At 53.4% G+C, this 20,828-nt stretch overlaps 5 protein-coding genes across 5 annotated transcripts; 4 read left to right on the top strand and 1 right to left on the bottom strand.

The window, feature by feature from the left end:
* The first annotated feature begins 1,145 nt into the window (after positions 1–1,145).
* On the top strand, positions 1,146–2,450 carry N656DRAFT_777460 (cleavage and polyadenylation specificity factor, 25 kDa subunit). Its single transcript, XM_064814824.1, has 2 exons — positions 1,146–1,897; positions 1,956–2,450. Exons 1-2 carry the CDS (start codon positions 1,360–1,362, stop codon positions 2,213–2,215), a joined length of 798 nt encoding a protein of 265 aa, XP_064671851.1. The 5' UTR covers positions 1,146–1,359; the 3' UTR covers positions 2,216–2,450.
* Positions 2,434–3,107, bottom strand: N656DRAFT_705998 (UPF0047-domain-containing protein; the record flags this gene model as incomplete). The annotated part of the gene is made up of 4 exons (XM_064811320.1): positions 2,434–2,529; positions 2,589–2,668; positions 2,750–2,840; positions 2,937–3,107. The coding sequence occupies 4 exons, from the start codon at positions 3,105–3,107 to the stop codon at positions 2,434–2,436; spliced, it is 438 nt and encodes a 145-aa protein (XP_064671852.1).
* A 911-nt stretch (positions 3,108–4,018) lies between these two features.
* Positions 4,019–10,822, top strand: N656DRAFT_777462 (putative resistance protein). Its single transcript, XM_064814825.1, has 9 exons — positions 4,019–4,719; positions 4,794–6,210; positions 6,266–7,459; positions 7,511–7,597; positions 7,665–7,825; positions 7,882–7,985; positions 8,227–9,212; positions 9,316–9,384; positions 10,325–10,822. Exons 1-9 carry the CDS (start codon positions 4,384–4,386, stop codon positions 10,675–10,677), a joined length of 4,707 nt encoding a protein of 1,568 aa, XP_064671853.1. The 5' UTR covers positions 4,019–4,383; the 3' UTR covers positions 10,678–10,822.
* A 2,124-nt stretch (positions 10,823–12,946) lies between these two features.
* Positions 12,947–13,665, top strand: N656DRAFT_582388 (uncharacterized protein). Its single transcript, XM_064810176.1, has one exon. The coding sequence runs from the start codon at positions 13,016–13,018 to the stop codon at positions 13,562–13,564; it is 549 nt and encodes a 182-aa protein (XP_064671854.1). The 5' UTR covers positions 12,947–13,015; the 3' UTR covers positions 13,565–13,665.
* A 4,251-nt stretch (positions 13,666–17,916) lies between these two features.
* Positions 17,917–20,624, top strand: N656DRAFT_582869 (uncharacterized protein). Its single transcript, XM_064810177.1, has 5 exons — positions 17,917–18,515; positions 18,567–18,747; positions 18,802–19,221; positions 19,276–19,509; positions 19,582–20,624. Exons 1-5 carry the CDS (start codon positions 18,360–18,362, stop codon positions 20,310–20,312), a joined length of 1,722 nt encoding a protein of 573 aa, XP_064671855.1. The 5' UTR covers positions 17,917–18,359; the 3' UTR covers positions 20,313–20,624.
* The last annotated feature ends 204 nt before the right edge of the window (positions 20,625–20,828 follow it).

Consider the following 20,828-nt stretch of genomic DNA (forward strand, 5'->3'; position numbering starts at 1 on the left):
GCTACACAATTTTAGGTGGTTTCCAATGTAAGCAGAAGATTGATGAATAAATAATTAATTTCAGACACGCTAGTGACAGCGAAGCGCATCGCCATTCTAAATCATAACGATGGGTCGGTAAGGGTAGCAACACCCAGGTTTTGCGCAGACAGCAGCCATTTTGTAAACAGATGTCGGTCGAAAGCGACTTACCTGATGGCATCCGATCAACCCTTTCTGAGAGTAAAGACCGAATGTCGATCTACTGCATCCGGAAGCTGCGCAGAAATCGGTACAAGAGCGCTGAATGGAGAACGACGGGGAGCTGAGAAGTTGGCGCCAAGTGGAAGGCAGGAAGTTGATGACTCAGATCCAGTTTGGTCGCTTGAACCGTAGTAGAAGAGGAAATCCCGAAAAGTTTGTGGGGGAAGAAACAGAAACCTTTGGGAAGTGCGGATTTGTGAGGGAGCAAAACCTAGTAGCCCAACTCGTTTAAGATCGAGCAGTCTTGGACAAAGTTGGTGTGACTGTGAAAGGCTGAAAAGAAACAAGACTCAACTTGGTGGCAGACTGCCAAGTTGGAAAAAAGAGAAGAGTTGAGAGTCGCTCTGGTGCAGCGGATTGAGGTGGAATTGGTTGTGGATGTGTGAGTCAGGAGAAATGAAGTAGGCGGGGGGTTTGGAGAGGGAAGAAAGTCAAAGAAGGAGAGGAGAGAAATCAGAGGTTATTGAAATCTCCCCTGGGAAGGAATTCATGCGATCGACCAGGCACAAACTCGTAAGGACTACCTATGTAAGGGGTGTCTGCCTCATGAGTATATGGAATCCGAAGGCAATGGTCGCTGAATCTTGAATCGGAATCAGGCAGCATCGTGTTTGATCGCAGAACTATTGCTTTCAGCTTTGTAAGGATTAGTGCCCCAGGAACCAATGTCTATATATGCACTACACAGGAAGGTGCGCCTGTCAGTCAATCTCCATTGTGTGCCATGTTGACATTTGGACTGGAGAAACGACGTTGGTGTAAGTTGTTGCGGCTCAAGCAATGCATCGGCTGGAGATTGGGTCCATGGGTTTGGATTCACAGTGCGAAATCTTGACCGCCTTCCCTTCGCCGTTTAGTCTGGTCCACATTCTGCCACCGCAGCTTCCTCAGGAGTCAGGGTTGCCGAACTTCGTTCCACCCGTGTACATACGGAGGTAAAGCATGTAAAGAATCAGCATCATCCACGGTAATCCAGAAAACAAACCAAGGTACATCATCTCCGCCGCAAATCGGCCTTCGCCAAGCAACCTGACATAGTGCGCATCACTGTGGTTTCCTTCGGTCTACAGCCACCTACACATTCCCGTCTCCTTCCCAGCCTCACATCCCGCAACAATGTCGACGATTACGCCGACGGCTCTGCAAAGCTCGCAGCCGCCCATTATTCCGCTGCCCTTCAATGCAAACCAGCCCGAGACGATCCGGCTGTACCCGTTGTCAAACTACACCTTTGGCGTCAAGGAGACGCAACCAGAAGAGGACCCGAGCGTGCTGGCGCGGCTGAAGCGCCTCGAGGAGCACTACCAGGCGCACGGCATGCGCCGCACCTGCGAGGGCATCCTTGTCTGCCACGAGCACAACCACCCCCACATTCTCATGCTGCAGATTGCCAACGCCTTCTTCAAGCTGCCCGGCGACTACCTGCGCCCCGAGGATGACGAGATTGAGGGCTTCAAGGCGCGCCTCGACGAACGACTAGCCCCGGTTGGCAGCCTTGGCGAGGGCAAGAAGGCGGGCGACTGGCAGGTCGGAGACTGTCTTGCGCAGTGGTGGAGGCCCAACTTTGAGACCTTCATGTACCCCTTCGTGCCCGCCCACATCACGCGCCCGAAGGAGTGCAAGAAGCTCTATTTCATCCAGCTGCCAAAGTCAAGTATGTTTTGAGCATTGCCACATCCCAAAGATCCCACAGGCTGACCTAGCTCCCGCAGAGGTCCTGAGCGTTCCCAAGAACATGAAGCTGCTGGCGGTTCCACTCTTTGAGCTCTACGATAATACTGCGAGATATGGCCCCCAACTGTCCGCCATCCCCCACCTCCTCAGCCGTTACAACTTTGAGTTTGTCGACGAAAACGGCGAGGTGGTTGCCGTCACCCCTGGCGCCGCCCCAACCGATGGAGACGTGCCCAAGACCAAGGTTTTGGCTGGCGGTGACGACGTGGACATGAAGACGGAGAACGGAACACACTGAACACGATTCTCGGTGGATGGAGATCGAAGCACAGTACACGACATTCGGTCAGCTACAGGGTCATTGATTGGTAGAGGCGTTTGGCGTCGGGTGCCCGGTATGGTGTACTTTTCGGCGAGAATACCAGAGCGAGGTGGAACAGAGCTGTTCCCGTCGCCATGCTTGAATGACAAAATCGCATTCGAAGATTCCATTCTAGAAATTCCCGTACTTGTAAATCACGCCTTCTCACCTTGAATGGTCGCCACTATTCTGCGCGAGTGCTTTGCCGCTCTGAACTCGAGGTACCAGATGCCTTGCCATGTCCCAGTGCACTGAACGTACTGTCAGCACGACCATTCAAGCTCTCCTGCCAGGCGGCATTCCAACTTACCAGCTTGCCATCCTTGATGGGAATCGTCACACTTGCCCCGATCAATGCTGATTTCACATGCGCGGGGAGATCATCAGGTCCTGTCCACCGCCAGGCAGCACTCATCAGTACCACTCCCCTTCCTCTAGTTTTAAGAACTCTCCCATTGAAAGCCTGCATACCTTCCGCATCGTGCCGATATAGCGCTTCTCCCTTGGGCCCAGCCTCGGGCACAATCCTGTCCAACGTATCACTCATATCTGCTCTGACGTCCTGCAGTTAACAAAAACAACAACAGCCCGCGGTCAGCCCTGATTATCCTCATTCCCACCTAGCCACGGCGGAGGGGGTTGGGCCGGGGATACAGACCGGATCCCAGTTCTCGTTCAGGCTCAGCGCACAGCTGGTGTGCTGAATAAACAGGTTAAGCAAGCCGACCTTGTACGACCCAATCTCGGGCACCTCCTTAAGCACCGTGTCGGTGATCAGGTAAGAACCCCGGGCACGGGCCGGCAGGGTGAACTGTTTCTGGAACCACATTGTTTGGGGCTGCGACGGCGACGGTGTTGGTGAGGGAGAACAAGGTGGGGAATAGGGAGTGGAATCGGAGGAGTAGAAGAACAGCGCGTGGAAGGGCAGCGTCCAGAGAAAGTGGAATAGACTTGGAAAGAAGGATACTAGCAGGAGGAGGAGGATCAGGAGGGTTGTTGCCGTCGTCGTTGCGTTAGAGGTTTTCGTATCACTACGAGGCATGCTACGGTGGATGGATGGTTGAAGTTGGAGGGGCTAAAACGTCATTGGTAAAGCTTCGTGGGGTAACTTACCCGGTGGGAAGGTACCCACATCCATGGATCCGTAACTTCTACGAATGCTGTAATGGAGCTCAGCCGGCGCTACACATGCAGTCAACTCATCATATCCAATTGTCCGCAACTGGTGGGCTGTTGGGTCCAGGTAGGGAAGCTCCTGCAATCGATTCGACGTAGTTGAATAAACGGACAGCTCTCGTGGTAGCTGGCTCTGCGGAATCCTGTCAGTATTCAGTAAGGTTGCTGTGTCTACATTACGCTCTACATACAGAACATTTGGAAAAGCCAATTGGGTACCTGGCATACACTCCACCACAGCAATGACAGCGGGAACTGGAAGCAAGGCAGACATTGCTGTCGTCGACACTTCGGCTTCGCCAAGGCTGTGGGGTTGGTGCTTTTGAGCTCCGAGGTCGGGTGGGGATTGGAGGGACGGAGGTTCCTGATCCACCAGCCCATGGTCAATTACTAATCCCAGCAATTACATAGATACTTTTGATTCCGTTATTTCTACCGCAAAGACTCATGTCTCTCATTATCTAGCGTTCAGCTCTCCCGACCCATTCTGCTACAGAGCTGCATGCAGCTAGGGTGCTGCACTTCGGATCGATTCCCGCCTGCTGACAATTGCAACGCCGCGTCGAGTCACCGACCCATCTTTTTTTTCTCTTCGCGTCTCCAGCTTTCCACTCAGTTCACTGGTTTTAAAGTACACTGCTTCAGTCGATTCCCTATTGGCGTATGCATGTATATGCTTAACCAAAGTTAGCAGCGCCCGAACGTGAACCGCTGGAGCGCCGATTGTGGTCCAACGAAGAAGAGCTGCAAATAATCAGGTCTAGATTCGGATTTCACCTCAATTCTGACCCGGGACGATTCGGACCCACAGTGAAGAGAACCGGGATATCCGCCACTCACACAAAAGGCGTCTCGACCTCGTTGCATCCTTCGCGTCTTTTTGCTATGACGTGCTTTTTGTCCCTTTCAGCCTCATCATAACCGTGCCAATGGGGCCCGCCGACTTTAGCGACGGCCTCGCGGCCTCGCAGCAGCAGAGGATACTAGGGACAGGCTCCTTCTCCGGCTATCGTCCCGTCGTATTCGAGCTAGGGAGCGGCTATCTCAGCGCCACACGTACGTCGAAGCAGCCCTTCTGCGGCAACGAAGAGGGTTGGGGTCCTTTAAGTCCGTTTCGATATGACTTCACGCCGTGCTTTATCGACGTATGGGTGGCATCGGTGGCGGCGTTTGGCATTGTTGTGGGCGCCATGGCCGTGTGGTGGTTGCTGAAGAGGAAGCAGCCGAGCCCCGTATCAAAGGATTGGCATTTTTGGACCAAGCAGGTGCGTCGTTGTATTGCGTATGGTTGTGCGACTGCCAGACGCCGGCACCCGAGAACTGACGCCTAGACATATAGACTCTTCTCGGCCTCATGATCGCCGATGTGACAGTGCAGCTGGGTTTCCAAATCATCAGCTATCGGGATATTTGGTACGGCGACTTCAGGGTCTACACCACGGCGGCTACGATACTCTCGCTATTCGTCATCTTCACAATTCAATGGCTTGAGCATTCGCGTCTGCGCAACGCCAATGGTGTCGTCCTCTTCTACTGGCTCTTCCTCCTGATCGCCCTGTCCGTCAAGCTCCGCTCCCTCATCTCGCAGCAAGTCATCGCCAAAAACCTGCCCTACTTTGTCACATACTGTGTAGGCTTTGGCCTCTCGTTTGTTGTCTTTTTCTTTGAGTGGCTCTGGCCCAAAAGAAACTCGGCGTACGAGGCACTTGTCGACCCCGACGAATGTCCGGTGGAATACGCCACTGTCTTCTCCATCCTAACCTTCTCGTGGATGACGCCCCTGATGAAGTATGGCTACTCCACCTTCCTTACCGAGGATGATCTCTGGGGTCTGTCAAAGAAGGACGCTACCAAGTCCACGGGCGAGGCGTTTGACAAGGCCTGGAAACATGAGCTCGACCACCGCAAGCACCCCTCCCTCTGGCGCGCCCTCTTTGGTGCTTACGGTGCCCCGTACGTGCTTGCGGCCATCTTCAAAGTTGGCAACGATATCTCCCAGTTCACCCAGCCGCAGCTCCTGAGATACCTCATCTCTTTTGTCGACTCGTACAGGGATGGGCAGGAGCCGGAGCCGGTGATCAAAGGTGCCGCCATCGCTCTGGCTATGTTCGGTATCGCTGTTTTCCAGACGACAATGATCCATCAATACTTCCAGCTTGCCTTTGTCACTGGTATGAGAATAAAGGGTGGCCTGACTTCTGCCATCTACAAGAAGGCGTTAAAACTCTCAAACGAAGGCCGATCCTCCAAGACCACCGGAGATATCGTGAACTACATGGCGGTCGATGCCCAGCGGCTCCAGGACCTCACTCAGTTTGCTCAGCAACTGTGGTCTGCCCCTTTCCAGATCATCATTTGCATGCTATCGCTCTACCAGCTGGTTGGATGGTCAATGCTGGCAGGCATTGCCGTCATGATCATCATGATCCCAATCAACGGCATGATTGCACGGTTCATGAAGAACCTGCAAAAGCAGCAGATGAAAAACAAGGATGCGAGGAGCCGTCTGATTGCCGAGATCGTCAACAACATGAAAAGCATAAAGCTGTATGCCTGGGGTGCAGCCTTCATGAACAAGCTCAACTACATAAGAAATGACCAGGAGCTGAAAAATCTTCGCAAAATTGGCGCTGGCCAGGCCTTTGCCAACTTTACATGGTCAACCACCCCGTTCCTGGTGTCATGCTCAACGTTTGCTGTGTTCGTGTTTACTAACGATCGTCCTTTGTCGACTGACATTGTCTTCCCGGCCCTCGGTAAGCGGCCCTTCTCCCAATGATTCGGTGCCCACACTGACGCGTGTGTCTGCAGCATTATTTAATCTTCTTACCTTCCCACTGGCGGTTCTTCCCATGGTTATCACCTCGATTATCGAGGCAAGTGTTGCCGTTGGTCGGCTTACCTCGTACCTGACAGCTGAGGAGATTCAGCCCGATGCCATTGTTGTGAAGCCACCGGTTCAGAGCGTAGGAGAGGAGACAGTCCTTATCCGCGATGCTAGCTTCTCTTGGAACCGTCATGAGAATAAGACCGTTTTGAGGGACATCAACTTTAGCGCGACTAAGGGTGAACTGTCATGCATCGTCGGTATGGTCGGGGCAGGCAAGAGCTCTTTTCTGCAAAGCATTCTCGGGGACTTGTGGAAGATCAAGGGCGAGGTCGAGGTCCACGGGATGACGGCGTATGTGAGCCAGTCACCCTGGATCATGAACGCTACGGTCCGGGAAAACATCGTCTTCGGTTACCGCTACGACTCGAATTTCTACGAAAAGACGGTGAAGGCTTGCGCTCTCCTCGATGATTTCGCCCAGCTCCCTGACGGCGACGAGACCGTTGTCGGAGAGCGAGGCATCTCGCTCAGCGGCGGCCAGAAGGCTAGAGTTGCCCTGGCGAGGGCAGTGTATGCGAGAGCGGATATCTACCTGCTGGACGACTGTCTCTCTGCTGTCGATTCCCACGTCGGGCGTCACATTATCGATAATGTTCTTGGCCCCAAGGGACTGCTCGCTTCCAAAACCAGGATCCTGGCTACCAACTCGATTCCTGTCCTCGTAGAGTCAGACTACATTTGCCTACTCAAAGACGGCGAAATCGCTGAGAAGGGAACATATCGACAGCTCATGGCCATGAAAGGCTTGGTGTCTGATTTGATCAAAACAGCAGGCCAGAACGAGTCAGGCCAGAATTCGCTGGTGGGAACCCCTAGTGGTAGTGGCAGCGACAGCGAGACTTCTACAGTCATCGAAGCCGCGAGCAGCAGCCAAGAAAAGGGTGAACTCGAAGAAGCCCAGGAAGGACTGGGGACTCTTCAGGCCATCAGGCCAGGGCCTGGCAGCTCCTCGCTCGAGGGACGAAAGCCGCGGACAGGAAGTATGGCTACCCTGAGACGGGCGAGCGCTGCCAGCTTCAGGGGCCCCAGGGGGAAACTTCACGACGAGGAGAACCCGAGTAGCAGGACAAAGCAAGCCAAAGAGCACTCCGAGCAAGGCAAAGTGAAGTGGTCAGGTACGTGACTTTACATGAGCGGTATCATTCGCTGTGCTAAGACCAGAATAGTCTACGCCGAATACGCCAAAACAAGCAACCTAGTCGCCGTTGCCATCTATCTGATTACCCTTGTCGCCGCCCAGACAGCGCAGATTGGTAAGTTGAGATCTTGTCTTCTTGTTCGATATTGTCAGTTACACACAATCTCGCTAACTCCACACAGGTGGCAGCGTCTGGCTCAAGCACTGGACCGAAACAAACACCAAGGCCGGAGGAAACCCCGACGTTGGCAAATTTCTTGGAATCTACTTCGTATTCGGAGTTGGTGCTGCAGCCCTGACGGTGGTGCAAACATTGATCCTGTGGATTTTCTGTTCCATCGAGGTGTGTGGGAATCAAGGATGCGGAATAAGTGCAACGCTCACACATGATTCGCGCAGGCATCGAGGAAGCTACATGAGAGGATGGCCACGGCGATTTTCAGGTCTCCCATGTCATTCTTCGACGTAACACCAGCCGGCCGTATCCTGAATAGGTTCTCAAGGTGGGTTTCTTGGTTTCTCCGCATTCCCCGCCTCTCCCCTTTCCCTCCCTGTTGTCACGAGGTAGGACGAGCGTACTGTCGTGCGAGGGGGCCTGGCCGAGTGTGCACCAACAGTACGGGAGGTTCCAACGCCACCTATGTCGTGCCTCATGTCATGTAACATACATCTCGCTCACAAGCCCGAGCAACATGGGCGGCGTCGGATACTCGCGGGATGCTGACTCGTTCCATCTACGGACAGTGACATCTATCGTGTTGACGAGGTTCTTGCACGGACGTTCAACATGCTGTTCAACAATCTCGCCAAATCAGGCTTCACGCTTGTGGTCGTGTCCGTTTCAACGCCCGCATTCATCGCCCTGATCATTCCCCTGAGCGCCATGTACCTCTGGGTCCAGCGGTACTACTTGCGGACATCGAGAGAGCTGAAGAGGCTGGACAGTGTGAGCCGCAGCCCAATCTACGCTCACTTCCAGGAGTCCCTGGGCGGTGTCTCTTCCATTCGTGCGTATCGCCAGCAGGATAGATTTGAGCTCGAGAATGAGTGGCGAGTCGATGCCAACCTTCGGGCCTATTTCCCGTCCATCAGCGCCAACCGATGGCTGGCGGTGAGGCTCGAGTTTCTTGGCGCTGTAGTTATCCTGGGTGCCGCTGGATTCTCAGTCATTTCGGTCGCCGGCCACAGCGGTCTGACCTCAGGCATGGTCGGCCTTGCCATGTCTTATGCCCTGCAGATCACGACATCACTCAACTGGATTGTCCGTCAGACAGTAGAGGTCGAGACCAACATCGTGTCTGTGGAACGCGTCCTTGAGTACGCTCGCCTGCCAAGCGAGGCTCCCGAGATCATTCACCGCAACAGGCCGCCCGTGAGCTGGCCGTCGCGCGGTGAGGTCGAGTTCATCAATTACAGCGCACGGTACCGTGAGGGCCTTGACCTCGTGCTCAAGAACGTCAATCTGGATATCAAGCCGCACGAGAAGATTGGCGTCGTGGGACGCACAGGGGCTGGCAAATCTTCGTTGACCTTGGCATTGTTTAGGATTATCGAGCCGGCCACAGGCAACATCAGCCTTGACGGTCTCAACACCTCTACCATCGGCCTGCTGGATCTTCGGCGGCGTCTTGCCATCATACCACAGGACGCCGCTCTCTTCGAGGGGACAATCCGGGATAACCTCGACCCGGGACATGTCCATGATGACACGGAACTCTGGAGCGTTCTTGGTACGTATTCGGTGTTACACCAGCAATAAGCCTTGCCCTCCACAACAGTGTTCACATGGCCTCGTGCTCTTACCGGCTACACAAGACTAATCTGGCTGCATAGAACACGCCCGGCTAAAGGACCATGTCGCCAGCATGGAAGGCGGTTTGGAGGCCAAGATAAACGAAGGAGGTAAGCTGTGCATATTCCTTATGTGGTATTAGGTGTTGTCTGCTCCTGTTTCGCGCTTTCTGTCGGCTTTTGCGAGTTCCTTTCCCGTGTCCGCTCTTTGGCATGTTCGGTTGCGAGTTCATCCTCGCGACACGGATAGCGACATATTGCCCACCACGTCCGGGAGACCCAAAGCTCTCTATAGCCTTGATATTGCAGGGCTATGGGTCTCGGCCCCCTACAACAACCACATTCCGCAACGTGGGGTGGGTTGAGCAGACATACCACCACACCTGCCCCTCTTTCACAAGCAACTGAGGGCGGCTGGAGGCAGACCTCGGCGGACCTACCCACCGTTGGCTGTCATCCTTCCCCCGCGCATCTTGTGTATCATTGCATCTTTGTTCTCTCTCCGTCGTCCGCGCAGATGGTGTCTACACAAGCTCCGTCTCCTGCGCAACCTCCGGCGCAGTGCATACCACGTCGGGGGCCACCAGCCAGCAGGCGAGCCGGATTCCGAGAGGGACTGCTATTCCCCCTCCCCTCGCTCCATCAGGTCTCCTCCGTTGTCTGAAAATCGTCTCTTGGCAATTTCAATTCCCCTACGGCCCTACCATCCATGCCCATGGTTATGGTTCACAGGCCTGCCGCGCCAAGCTCTCCAGCAGCAGGCAACGCCAATCCATTCCTACCACGGACCCCAGCCCCGTCACTTCTCAATTTTCCGCCGGGGTGCAGGATCGAGATGGCTTGCTGTGGTGGACCCCGTTCTCCGTCCCCCACAATTCCGTTCCCGTCACTATCACGACACAGCATGCACAGTTAGCGCAAGCACTTCACTTCACTTCAACACAGTGACACTCAGGCCCAAGCATGCCAAGGGAGCAATACTGCAACGCCCTGTTTTACTAAAGACAACCAATTGATTTCTTATTCTTACTGACATGGGGGCAACAATTAGGATCCAATCTGTCCCAGGGTCAGAGGCAGCTGGTGTCGCTTGCGCGCGCAATGCTCACCCCGTCCAACATTCTGGTTCTCGACGAGGCCACAGCAGCCGTCGACGTACAGACAGACGCCATGCTCCAGGCCACGCTGCGCAGCCCGCTGTTTGCCAACCGCACCATCATCACGGTCGCGCACAGGATCAACACCATCATGGACAGCGACCGCGTCGTGGTACTTGAGAAGGGCGAGGTAGTCGAGTTTGATACGCCCAAGGAGCTGCTCAAGAAGAGGGGTGTGTTTTATGGCCTCGTGAAGGAGGCCGGATTGGATACAGATGATGGTTGGCTTGCGGGAGGGAGCGGATGAAGCTGGGAAGGTGTGAAGTAAAGTGAGTTTTCGGCTTGGCGTGGGAAGGACTTGGAAAACGATAGGTAGAAGCCAAATAGTCCAGAAAAACAAATCCTATGTAGAATAAAATGTATGTATGTACGTACGTAAGGAATAAGCGGACAATCTGTTCTTCTTTTTCCTCATCTGGGGATTCATACATACAGTTGACGCGGGCGCTGATGTAGGTTGGGACCAAAATCCATGGAGATAGATGTAACCCAAATTCGGTCTTATGTAGCCCGTCCGACGCGACATAAATAGATGTATGTACAGTAAATACTCTACTTGTAAGTGTAAGTAGTAGAACGGTTGACAACACTCCAACAACAAGGGCGGTGAGGTTAACAAAAATTGATGTCTTTGATTCACCATAAGGCCTAAGTCCGAATGCCTACTGTGCAGTGTAGACGGCTGAGATGCAAGGGGCTGAAGGGGACAGACCCAACAGGTTGCCACAGGGCAGCTGTCCCATCCCCCATACGTGGAGGCACATGGAGCTTGTCTGCTTCCGAGAAACACCCGAAGGTGAGGTGAGCTGGTGAGCGGGAGAAATGGGTACGGTATGTATGTACATTACCTATGTACGATATCACTGGGCAAGTTCTTCATGCCATCCTGGAAGAGACCTACCGTCTTTAAGGTGTCCCAACCTCCCGAGGAGCCGGAGGAGTGAGTATCCCTTTAACTGTGGAATGAGCCATTTTCTTCGACAAAACGCAAAACTGACCAATTGAACTTTGTTCCGGCCGCCAAGACGCAAATCTCTACAAACCGATACATTACCAGCAAGAAGTTTAATTGGTTTTCTCAGCACAGACACGCGAGCACGCGAGACCTGCTTAGTCTCACCAAGTATTTAAGGGGCGCCAAGAAAATGGCTCATTCCACAGTTAAAGGGATGAACTGAGGACATAGTTAACGCCTGTTACCGGGGACGGAGGACACAGATAGGCCACAATGGTGCAAGTACGGGGAGAGGGCAATGGGCTTGCCATCGACGTGGTCCTGCAAGGCAAGGTCGTGTCCAGCAAGGTATGTAAGCAAGCGGCAGAAATCAAGTCCGAGACATGCCTACATACCAACGTTGGCAGTAAGGTAGTCGTGAGTAATCTCGTGACCGGTCCGTCCTGCCGTGTATCCCCCCCATCCTGACCTTGGCCAGCTGGATGTGGTGTATGCATGGTGCTTGTTGTATGCGGGCAGGTAGGTTGGTTGGATGGGTTCAGATAGATGTACGGATGTATGTATGTATGTATGTATGTATGTATGTAAGTGCGAGGCTCGGGCAAAGCTACCTAAGCGAGGTGAGCGTTGGCCCCCTACACTAGTAACTACCCTACCCCTTCCTGTTTCCTCTAAATTCGGGGCCGGAGACAAAGGTGGGGGTCAAAATTGAACCTTTGCCGTCCACTTCAGCATCATACCTCGTTTCTCGGCTAGTGTGTGCTTTAGACGGCGTATGTTGGCGCGCCGCTCGGTGCGATTGTCTGTGATAGGGAAGCACAAGCGTCCTGTGGATAGGTACTGTATGTATCCGTAGTGTAGAGCGGGAAGTCTTATCTGAGAACTTTGCGGGGAAGGTAAAAGTAACACAAGCGGCTAAGTGCTGGGAAACAGCTCCTGTTCCCCTCAACGACTTGAGTCTTTGTGTAACAATGTCCTGGGTACGTTTCCCCCAGGGATCTGTCATGTGTTTACCTATCGTGAGCGCCTCATTGGCGCAGCTTTAGCCTTTAGCGCGAAGTGCGAAGCGGGAAGCCGCGTAACATGGGTTGATATTATTGCCGTATTCATACGGCATGCGGTGCTGACTGCATTACGGAGTAAATGGTTAGGAATCCAACACAACTTCGAGATTCGCCGGTAAAGAGCCATGCAGAATTAGATGGGGGAACAACAGCTGCAGAGTTGGACAGGAGGACGTTACCAGTCTCTTGAGATGTGTGGTCGGCCCAAGGACAGATGCATGAATGCCAGGGGCTCTGCCGTTGAGCTCTCGGGGATTGTTACACGAGCGCGCATAATGATCCAACCAAGGTGCTTGTACTGTACCTATGTATCTGTTAAGCCCAATGACAGCTTCAAACTCACCCATAAGGCTTTAGTAGCAGCATTGAGTGACTGACCGAGATGGGACCTATGACCAGGAGAACGAGGGGTGGTTGTTCATCATTGAAACCGTCACTCTAGCCATGCTGGATGGCACCTAGGGACTAGGTCGTTATTAGCCTCGGACGCTCGAGTCTCGACTTGGGATGAATTGGGTGATAAGGGCAAACAGGCGATTCTATAAACGAGTCGTGGGGGTCAAAGCATGGGTTGCAGGTACATACATAGGAAGCTCCGAGCGTCAGCACTACCCTACGAGATGTGGCTGACGAGATGTGTGGAACGGCCGACGTCAAGACGAAGCGGAGTTTCGCCAAAGATAAGCCGATGTAATCGGATAGGGCAGGCCAGCGGCACAGCCGGCAGGACAAGTGTTGTTCGAATTGTCGGACGCGTCGGACATTTAATGGCCCAGCCGGTCGCAGATGTATTGTGTTTTGGCTCCGGAGAGACGCCGTGTATAACGTTATTGCTCGAGCTTTCCTGGATGGTCCTCTCGCTCGGCACTGCCCCTTCTGGGCCCTTCGCTCAGGGACAGGGATCACCTGGGCCAGGCACATACAGTACCGTTGAGCTGGTAACGACTGAGGTGACGGACCGATCGAAAGTGACGGAGTTGCATAGGGCACTTGAAGCGGTTAGGACCGGCGCTCGAGCTAGGAAGAGGAAGCTGTCGTGTAACACCAGCTCCAGGCTGACATTTTGCCAGTGTACCGGAATAATGCACCATGATGGATGTCGTCGAACCAGCTAACACTCCCCTATGAAGTAGTGACAGTCAACTGGCAACCTCTAATCGGCTGTATGCACACTATCCAGAGAATTGTTGGAAATCGGAAGGTATCGGTGGCTGGGAGCACGCCACGCAGCGCGACAGAGCTCAACAGAGCTCACTAAGCTCGATAACGTCTCCTTAGTTGCATTATTGATGGCATGCTGTTGTTGCACAGTGCAGTTCAGATAGGCTCGTTAGCATGGACATCTTCAGCAATGCTACCCCGCTGGGTGGTATAAATATCAAACTTACTATAAAAGGTGTCTAGGTGTCCGACAAATAGGTTTGCCGATACGAAACACGTTATTCACAGTCGGCCGCCCAATCCGGCGACAGAGCAAATTGAAGGGTAGGTATGAAGTTGATGTGGGGTGGGGCCAACCGACTGCGGGAGTGGCATCCCAGGGTGTGAACAAGCTGCATGACGCCTACTGCAATTCCAGAATCCTGCTGCTTTTCAGTTGTTGTGTGACTCAACTGTCCAACTTTGCTCTCTTGAACTGGAAAGAGCAGTGCAGTGATTACGGAGTATTGTATTGTACAGTACACCAAAATACGTTAAATCTGGTAAATCAACGAAAACGGATCTTGGCTTGGTGCGTGCGCGTAGATGTGGAGTGGAAGGACCGGCCCGACAATCTGGTACGGCACTGTCCCGCTATCTCCGTCGTCAAGCTGTGAGAAGTGAGCGGCTGTAGGGGGAGGAAATTCGGGTGCCTAAGCTCGCTAAGGTAGGCAGCATGTCAAACGCTTCGAGGGTCGGGAACGTCATCTTGGGACTGAATCGAACTGCCTTCGGGGATCGGTTGATATACCGGTACACTACGGAGGTAATTACATAAGGTACAGAGCTACCTCCTTACACTTATACACAGGGCGTAGTTTCCTTTCACGGGGAGATGCGTCTACCACCTCAAAACAGACATTTTGGCCGACGCCTAATCGACTTCAGCGTTAGACTCTTTGACTAACTACCGCCTCAGTGCGAAGAACGGTGCCAGCTCGGGCTCCAACTGGTGGCATCGAGTAAGTTTGGATTGGACAAGACGCTGAGGCTTGCGGTGGTGGAGACAGCAGCATCTCCGGGCCTTTTTGTGTCACCACCATCAAACCGACTGACAATCAGGTGTTTCTGCCCGAGACACCTGGGCAGTTCCAGACTGGCTTCCTCAAAGGATATGCAAAATTGGGCAGGTTGAGGCGAAGCCATAGGGTAGCTGCTAGCTAGCCCAAGGTATTTCCTGGCTGCTCTGGCGGGTTCCATTGGGCTCGCAGCTCTCCCACCCAATCTCTCCGGGTACGGTACCTGAGCGTTACAGTCACTTGTTTTCGGCCGCTGTCGTCGCATTAACTGAAGCCCAACATCATTGCCAAATGTCCCCCTTAGCTCTTCGAGATGCATGAAATGCACTCGGCTCACATTCAATTTCCCTTTCGATCTTGATGCTTCTAGATTTCTTTTCTCCGCAGCGAAGCGTCAATCGGAGGAACACCCGCGTCGCCGCTTCTGCAGCAACGGGGTGATAGGTTGGCGGACGTTAGTCTCGCAGGGTGCCGCTTGGTGACAAACGAAGCGAATTGCGCTATCGACCAATCATCGTCTGCATTCTCAATGGCTTGGAGGGAAGCGTCGCCGACCGCCATCGCCACGGCGCTCCTGTGTGACGCAGGGATAGATTTCTCAAAACGTTAGGTACTGTGCGCTGGGCACATCCGGCTCAGTGTGGCTCAAGGAAACCACGGAACAGCCATACCAGGTAAAGGAGCCTTATGTGTACACTAACCTGGGCTCCAAGCCGGCGCCATCGCAGCCATTCGAACGACTTCCAAAGCCGTGTCAGGTTCTCATCGGCCGCTCAATTGAAGTGTGGCTATCGGAGGTTGCCTTGATTTGGACATGACGCGCAAAGCGAACCGTCGACGAATTGCTAAATGACCTAGGTAGCCGATGCTTGGTGCCTGAGCCAAATTACACAGAACAAAAGCAACGAAACCTCCATAGCATCCAACCCGTTCTCGACACACCAGGAGGCAAATGAAGGGTTGGATGCTGTGGCATTTTCTCAGCAGAACGGATCCTGGGTAAGCCTATGAGGGCGAACGCAGCAGGGCCCAGACATCGCCAGCTATTCATTGCAGCTGACTTAATTGCCTGAGGTATTGCTGGCTGGATATTCACAAGACAGCCTTTGAATACCTCTTTGAGGTTACTTTCTGCGATGTACGAAAAAGTCTTCTAGGTAAAGCCTCTCCTGTGGTCCCACCGAAACGGAAACCTCAAAACAAGGATCTGCAGCCTCGTGTGTAACGCTAATGCCATCGCTAACAGCTTGATCGAGATCTGATTTGTGCTGGTCCGACACATGCAGCCTTGGGGCTTTCAGGCACCCCGGCGCAAGCTGCGGGGGTCTGCAACGCTATTACACTAATATCATACACTATAACGGCCGAGACAAGGATCAAGGTCCTTACACTTAATATAAACCGCGGTTTCATTACTCCAGTCGAACTCTCTTGGGGTTTCTTTTTCTCCATCTAGTGGTGTTTCTAGCGAGTGCAGAATCTCGCCGAGAGACGCGCGCGGAGGGTAACCTATTGGGCAGATGTTTTTCTTCTGCTCTTCTAACTAAGCGCCATTGGCTAATCTGGAAAACAGTAGTAATAATGTCAATGTTGTGACAGGTGAGGTGGGCACCTCGACCCTTGGTGTGTATGGCGGCGCTATCTTGCAGGTCCGTTTTCGACGCCTCGTCCAGGGCCTCATCGATATTAGAGAGCCCTCGAGGAATTCATCAAGCAAAGACAAATAACCAGGAGACAGGACGGCCAGAGAGCTGGTTATGAGTTTGAGTTTCCAACTGTCTGGTCGGTACCTGATTCCCGGCATCTACGGAGAAAGGTATAATCTATCAGCCATGCCTTCACTGGCAACCTATGCACGGAAACTGCCGAATTACCTCGCTGACGACGCTGACGCGTGCATGAGGGTGCCATATAAGGTACGTCGGGGTGAAGTACTGATCCACATACAGATACACTTTCGTACACCACCATTGACACTCATTACCCAGGTTTGCACCTCTTACAGCACAGTTCCGCCATATGGCTTCGATATCGCTGCCTCCAGACAAGTGCTGTCGATTCCTTATCGGGTAATCCTGTCCAGCGTATGACCGTGATGCTACCAGACAAGGCGGGCAGGTGCGAAGTACCTGAGGTGCAATATGCTGGGCTGCGACTACCTAAGGTACGTACAGTACCTAGCAGTCCGTTACAGAGACGCGGCGAAACGGTAAGTTAAGTTGGGCAAGAATGGAATGCAAGTGTTGAACTCAGGACTACCAGGTACCACTGGGAAGTTACAAGGGCACAGTGCGGTAGCACCTGCCTGATAGCCTTTCTGCAAGTCTCTCCCAGGCTGTTAACCACCGGGGAAGTAACCCATCCTTGGGTGGCGTCGGCCCCCTGTGTATCCTCCCATGCTTCCCAAGAGTGTTCATCTTTGCTCCAGCCCCAGTTTAGGTGGACGTCTACACGAGCATGTCTCATTTGACCCTGGGTAGTGCGACTGTGTCCGCTGCTAGAAGTCTCTCTGTCGTCTGTTCGTTTATATCTCGGCTCCCAGTCTCACTGCTCCTGGTTGCGAGGGCCTATCCTTCTTCAACACTCCCTCCAAATTCCTGGTGTAGCGCTCTCTCGCTGCCAGACCAGCAAAGACCCCACGCCTTCTCAGCCTATACTAGGGCCGTGGCCGTTCCAGGTCTCGACTGATACTTCTTAGCTCGATATTGTCCCCAGGCTCGGGAAGATCATCGATCGTCGACCCCACTCACCAAGGTCTCCTACACAGTAAAGCGATAACCAACTCCCCTCGCTTGCTGGTTTCATACCATTCCATCTCTGTGGGGTCCTTGCGCCCAAGGATTCTTGGCCATTGAACCAGACGGCCCAGGACGGCCCAGGTGCTTTGGCTCCTTCGAAAGGCAGGGGGCGCCCGCCAGGACATCTTCGAACTGGACGCAACACTCTAGAGTACCGCCACCGTCATCCAGCCGAGAGAGCTGTGGAAATATCTCAGCAAAGATCGCCGCGCTCAACTAGTCAGTTTCTGGACCCTGATGTCTCATGTCTACGCTGCAGACAAAGACGACTGACCGCCGCCTGTCGGACCCAGCAAGCCACACCCGTGAGCTGATATAAGGGTTGAAGCCATAATCGTAAAATCGTCCACCTCCACACCGCGCAACACGCCGCCCAACGCCTCTGGCTTGCCCAGCCCCAGGAACAAGCTCAGCCCTCTTTGTTGAGGCCCCTTGCACACTGTCCAGTCTCTCAGCCGTTTCCTGGACCCTTGACTTGTGTAAGCTCAACCTTGTGCTTGTTCACCCAAGCACCAGCTTCCATCTCGCCCCGCCGTCTAGGAGACAGCCATCTATACCTTGGCTCCCTCAGTCCACATAGATAAGTATCCTCAACGTCCGGAGTCGATCTGACTGGAATCCCGTCCCTCCGCGTCTGGCTCGCTCAAACGTTCCGACCCACCCCAACTCTGAGCTGGTGCTCGCCGGTAGCCATCACACTAGGATATCGTCTCCAGTTCCCCACTTGTGTGTTGACACACGTCTTCCGAGAACCCAAAGATCATTTTACGAGGGCACTCTACAGCTTATCTCTCCTTCAGCCCTACTAGATTGCTTTCTGGCTTCATACAGCACACGCCTAGACCCGTCTGTATACCAGTATATATATCACCAGCCTCTAGCCAGCCGGAGCCATGGTGAACGTCTGGGGTGCCAGTTGTCGCTCCTTGTATCAGAGCCCGCAATGGGAAGGGAACAGACCTGTCACCGACCAATCTCCGATCGATAACAGTCCCTTGACTGCGGAACCTGCAAGAGACTCTCCTCCATCAGTAGGCGATACCGCCCTGGTCTGGCCGTCTGTTCTTGTCGTACAAGCTCGAATGCTAATTGTGAACCAGACCGTCGCCAGGGCTTTACGAGAGCAGTGTCATATCGACTACGAAGGCTTCTTCCTTGCCGTGACTCTGAAGAACGGCCAAGTTGCCTGTTTCTCCGGCCCCGATCCCCTGACGGATGAACAGATCCGCGGCATGTTTCGGAGGGATCGATTTCTTCAGTACCAGCACGGAATAATGCCAAGTAAGCTTCGAGAACCTAGCTATTCTTATCAAGCGTAGTTCTGACTACAGGCAGGGGACGACGGTGTCTTCAATGAAACTGCCCGTGGGGGGTATTCCGAGGGCTATGGTGACGGTCGACTCGAGGACCACTGGGTGCCAACCTCCAGACGTAGAAGGCGGCAAAGAGGAAGCGCGTTGCGACGGGAATTGGATGACGATAGGCCGCCCGTTGTCGCTGCGCCTAAGGTGCCTCTCAGGATCGGAGATTCAGAAGCGCTATGGAACTTTTACGACCACCGCTTCAGGTGCATTCAGCAAACAACTTGCAAGCATATCGGCAAAGCATTTGTGAAGGCAATCGCGCCGAGGAAGCAGGCCAACAACCCTTACACCAGAGGCGATGCTACTGCTCCCGGTTGGTGGCCGAAGCCTTGGGGTCCCGGCGAGAAGGACAGGGTCCGGCACATCGAGCCAGACCACCTCTTGAAGCCAGGTTGGCAATCGATCCGCCAGCTACGAGAAAGAATCTGCTAACATCCAGAAATAGAGCGAATTCATCTCCTTGTCCACATCCTGAAGTTAGTAGTCGAGCCTCTCGAGTTGCAGCATCCGGATATCCAGAAGGCAGACATCAATGTTGCTAAACTGGAATGCATTACGATGGAGCAACTCTCCACTTGGTTTGCCGACAAGAACACCAACAACGCAAGAAAAAAGCCAATCCTCCAGGAAGTCTTCAAAGTTGCCAAGATGGAAGAAAAGTACAAGAGGGACGAGCTAGGTTCGCTACCTTTCTCACGCCCACTTCTTCACTCGCATTCTCCTTCTTGCACGTGCTAATCGATTGCCATAGATGCAAATACCATAATCTATGTCATGGCGGACGATATGGTGCAGAACTACTGTCCCTCTGACGACGAAGATGATGATGACAACGTCGGCTTCCCCGCCCGACTGAAAGCAGAGAGCGAACGAAAGAGCTCTGGCTCTGATACCTCCAGTGTGCCGCCTACAAACACCGCCACCCCTCACAACCTGCTCCCATCACTAAACAGCAGTCATGCTCTGAATCCTACTACTCTTCAGGCTGCATCATACATGGGGACTCTCTCAATCCGCGATAGCCAGTACGGCACGACCGCCATGATGCCACCAGACCATTATCAATATGCCGACGGCGGAAACATGACGAACGGCGGACAGGCAACCTCGCTGCAAGCTCACGCTACCGCTCTGCACATGCATGACGTGCTATCCGGCCCGCAGGAACCCGGCCGTCGGTCATCCATTCTCAACACGCCTTCCGACTTTTCCAGCCTCTCCCCATCTGGCATGTATCCTGCCAACGTTGGTTGGCAGCCACAGCAGCCTCAGAGCGCGTCGACCGCACCGCCCCCCTCGGCCATGTACGCCGTGACTGCGCAAGCGGCACATCATGCTCAAACGCCCCTTCCCCTCCCCCCATTGCAGCAGCAGGAACAACAGTATGGGCCCCAAGGATTTGATCCATTACCTCACTCTCAACATGATCTTTTTAGAGGCAGCGGGATGTCACAAAGCCGGGATGTCTGCATGTCATATTGATGAGGCGTGTCGAGTAATGTGTTTCCGGCCCAGCCCCCAGTTCACCAAATGAGTGACACTGAAATAGTGCTATGAGACCCGGATGCGCTGTAGGAGTTTAAATGGGCATCTCTCCTTTCTCTGTATCGATTTTATTGCATATCTATTTCCTGCGGTTTCCTCACGCTCTGATAACTGCGTCTAGGGCGGCAACTTGGCCTTGCTCTTGCAGGCAGGGGAGAAGGAAAGACAAAAGCGATATACCCATGGGTCTTGATCTTTTTGGCCGAGGCAGTTTTTAAAGCAACCGGACAAGCAATAATTGGGAGACTTGGGACTGGTGGCCGACTGATTCAGCTGCGTGGTGGCTAACGTTTACTTGAAAACTGTTTCCATTTCACATCTTTCTGCTCTCCCCGCCACATCTGGATGGCTCTTTTGTCGCATCAAACGCTCATTGCCTGCAATTGACACTCCAAGCGACACTTACGATACTTTTGCTTATATCTCTCCATATGTTGGAGGGATAAACTCTAA

Source organism: Canariomyces notabilis (assembly GCF_033297395.1).
Source record: "Canariomyces notabilis strain CBS 508.74 unplaced genomic scaffold N656scaffold_6, whole genome shotgun sequence".
Classification (NCBI taxonomy): Eukaryota; Fungi; Ascomycota; class Sordariomycetes; order Sordariales; family Chaetomiaceae; genus Canariomyces; species Canariomyces notabilis.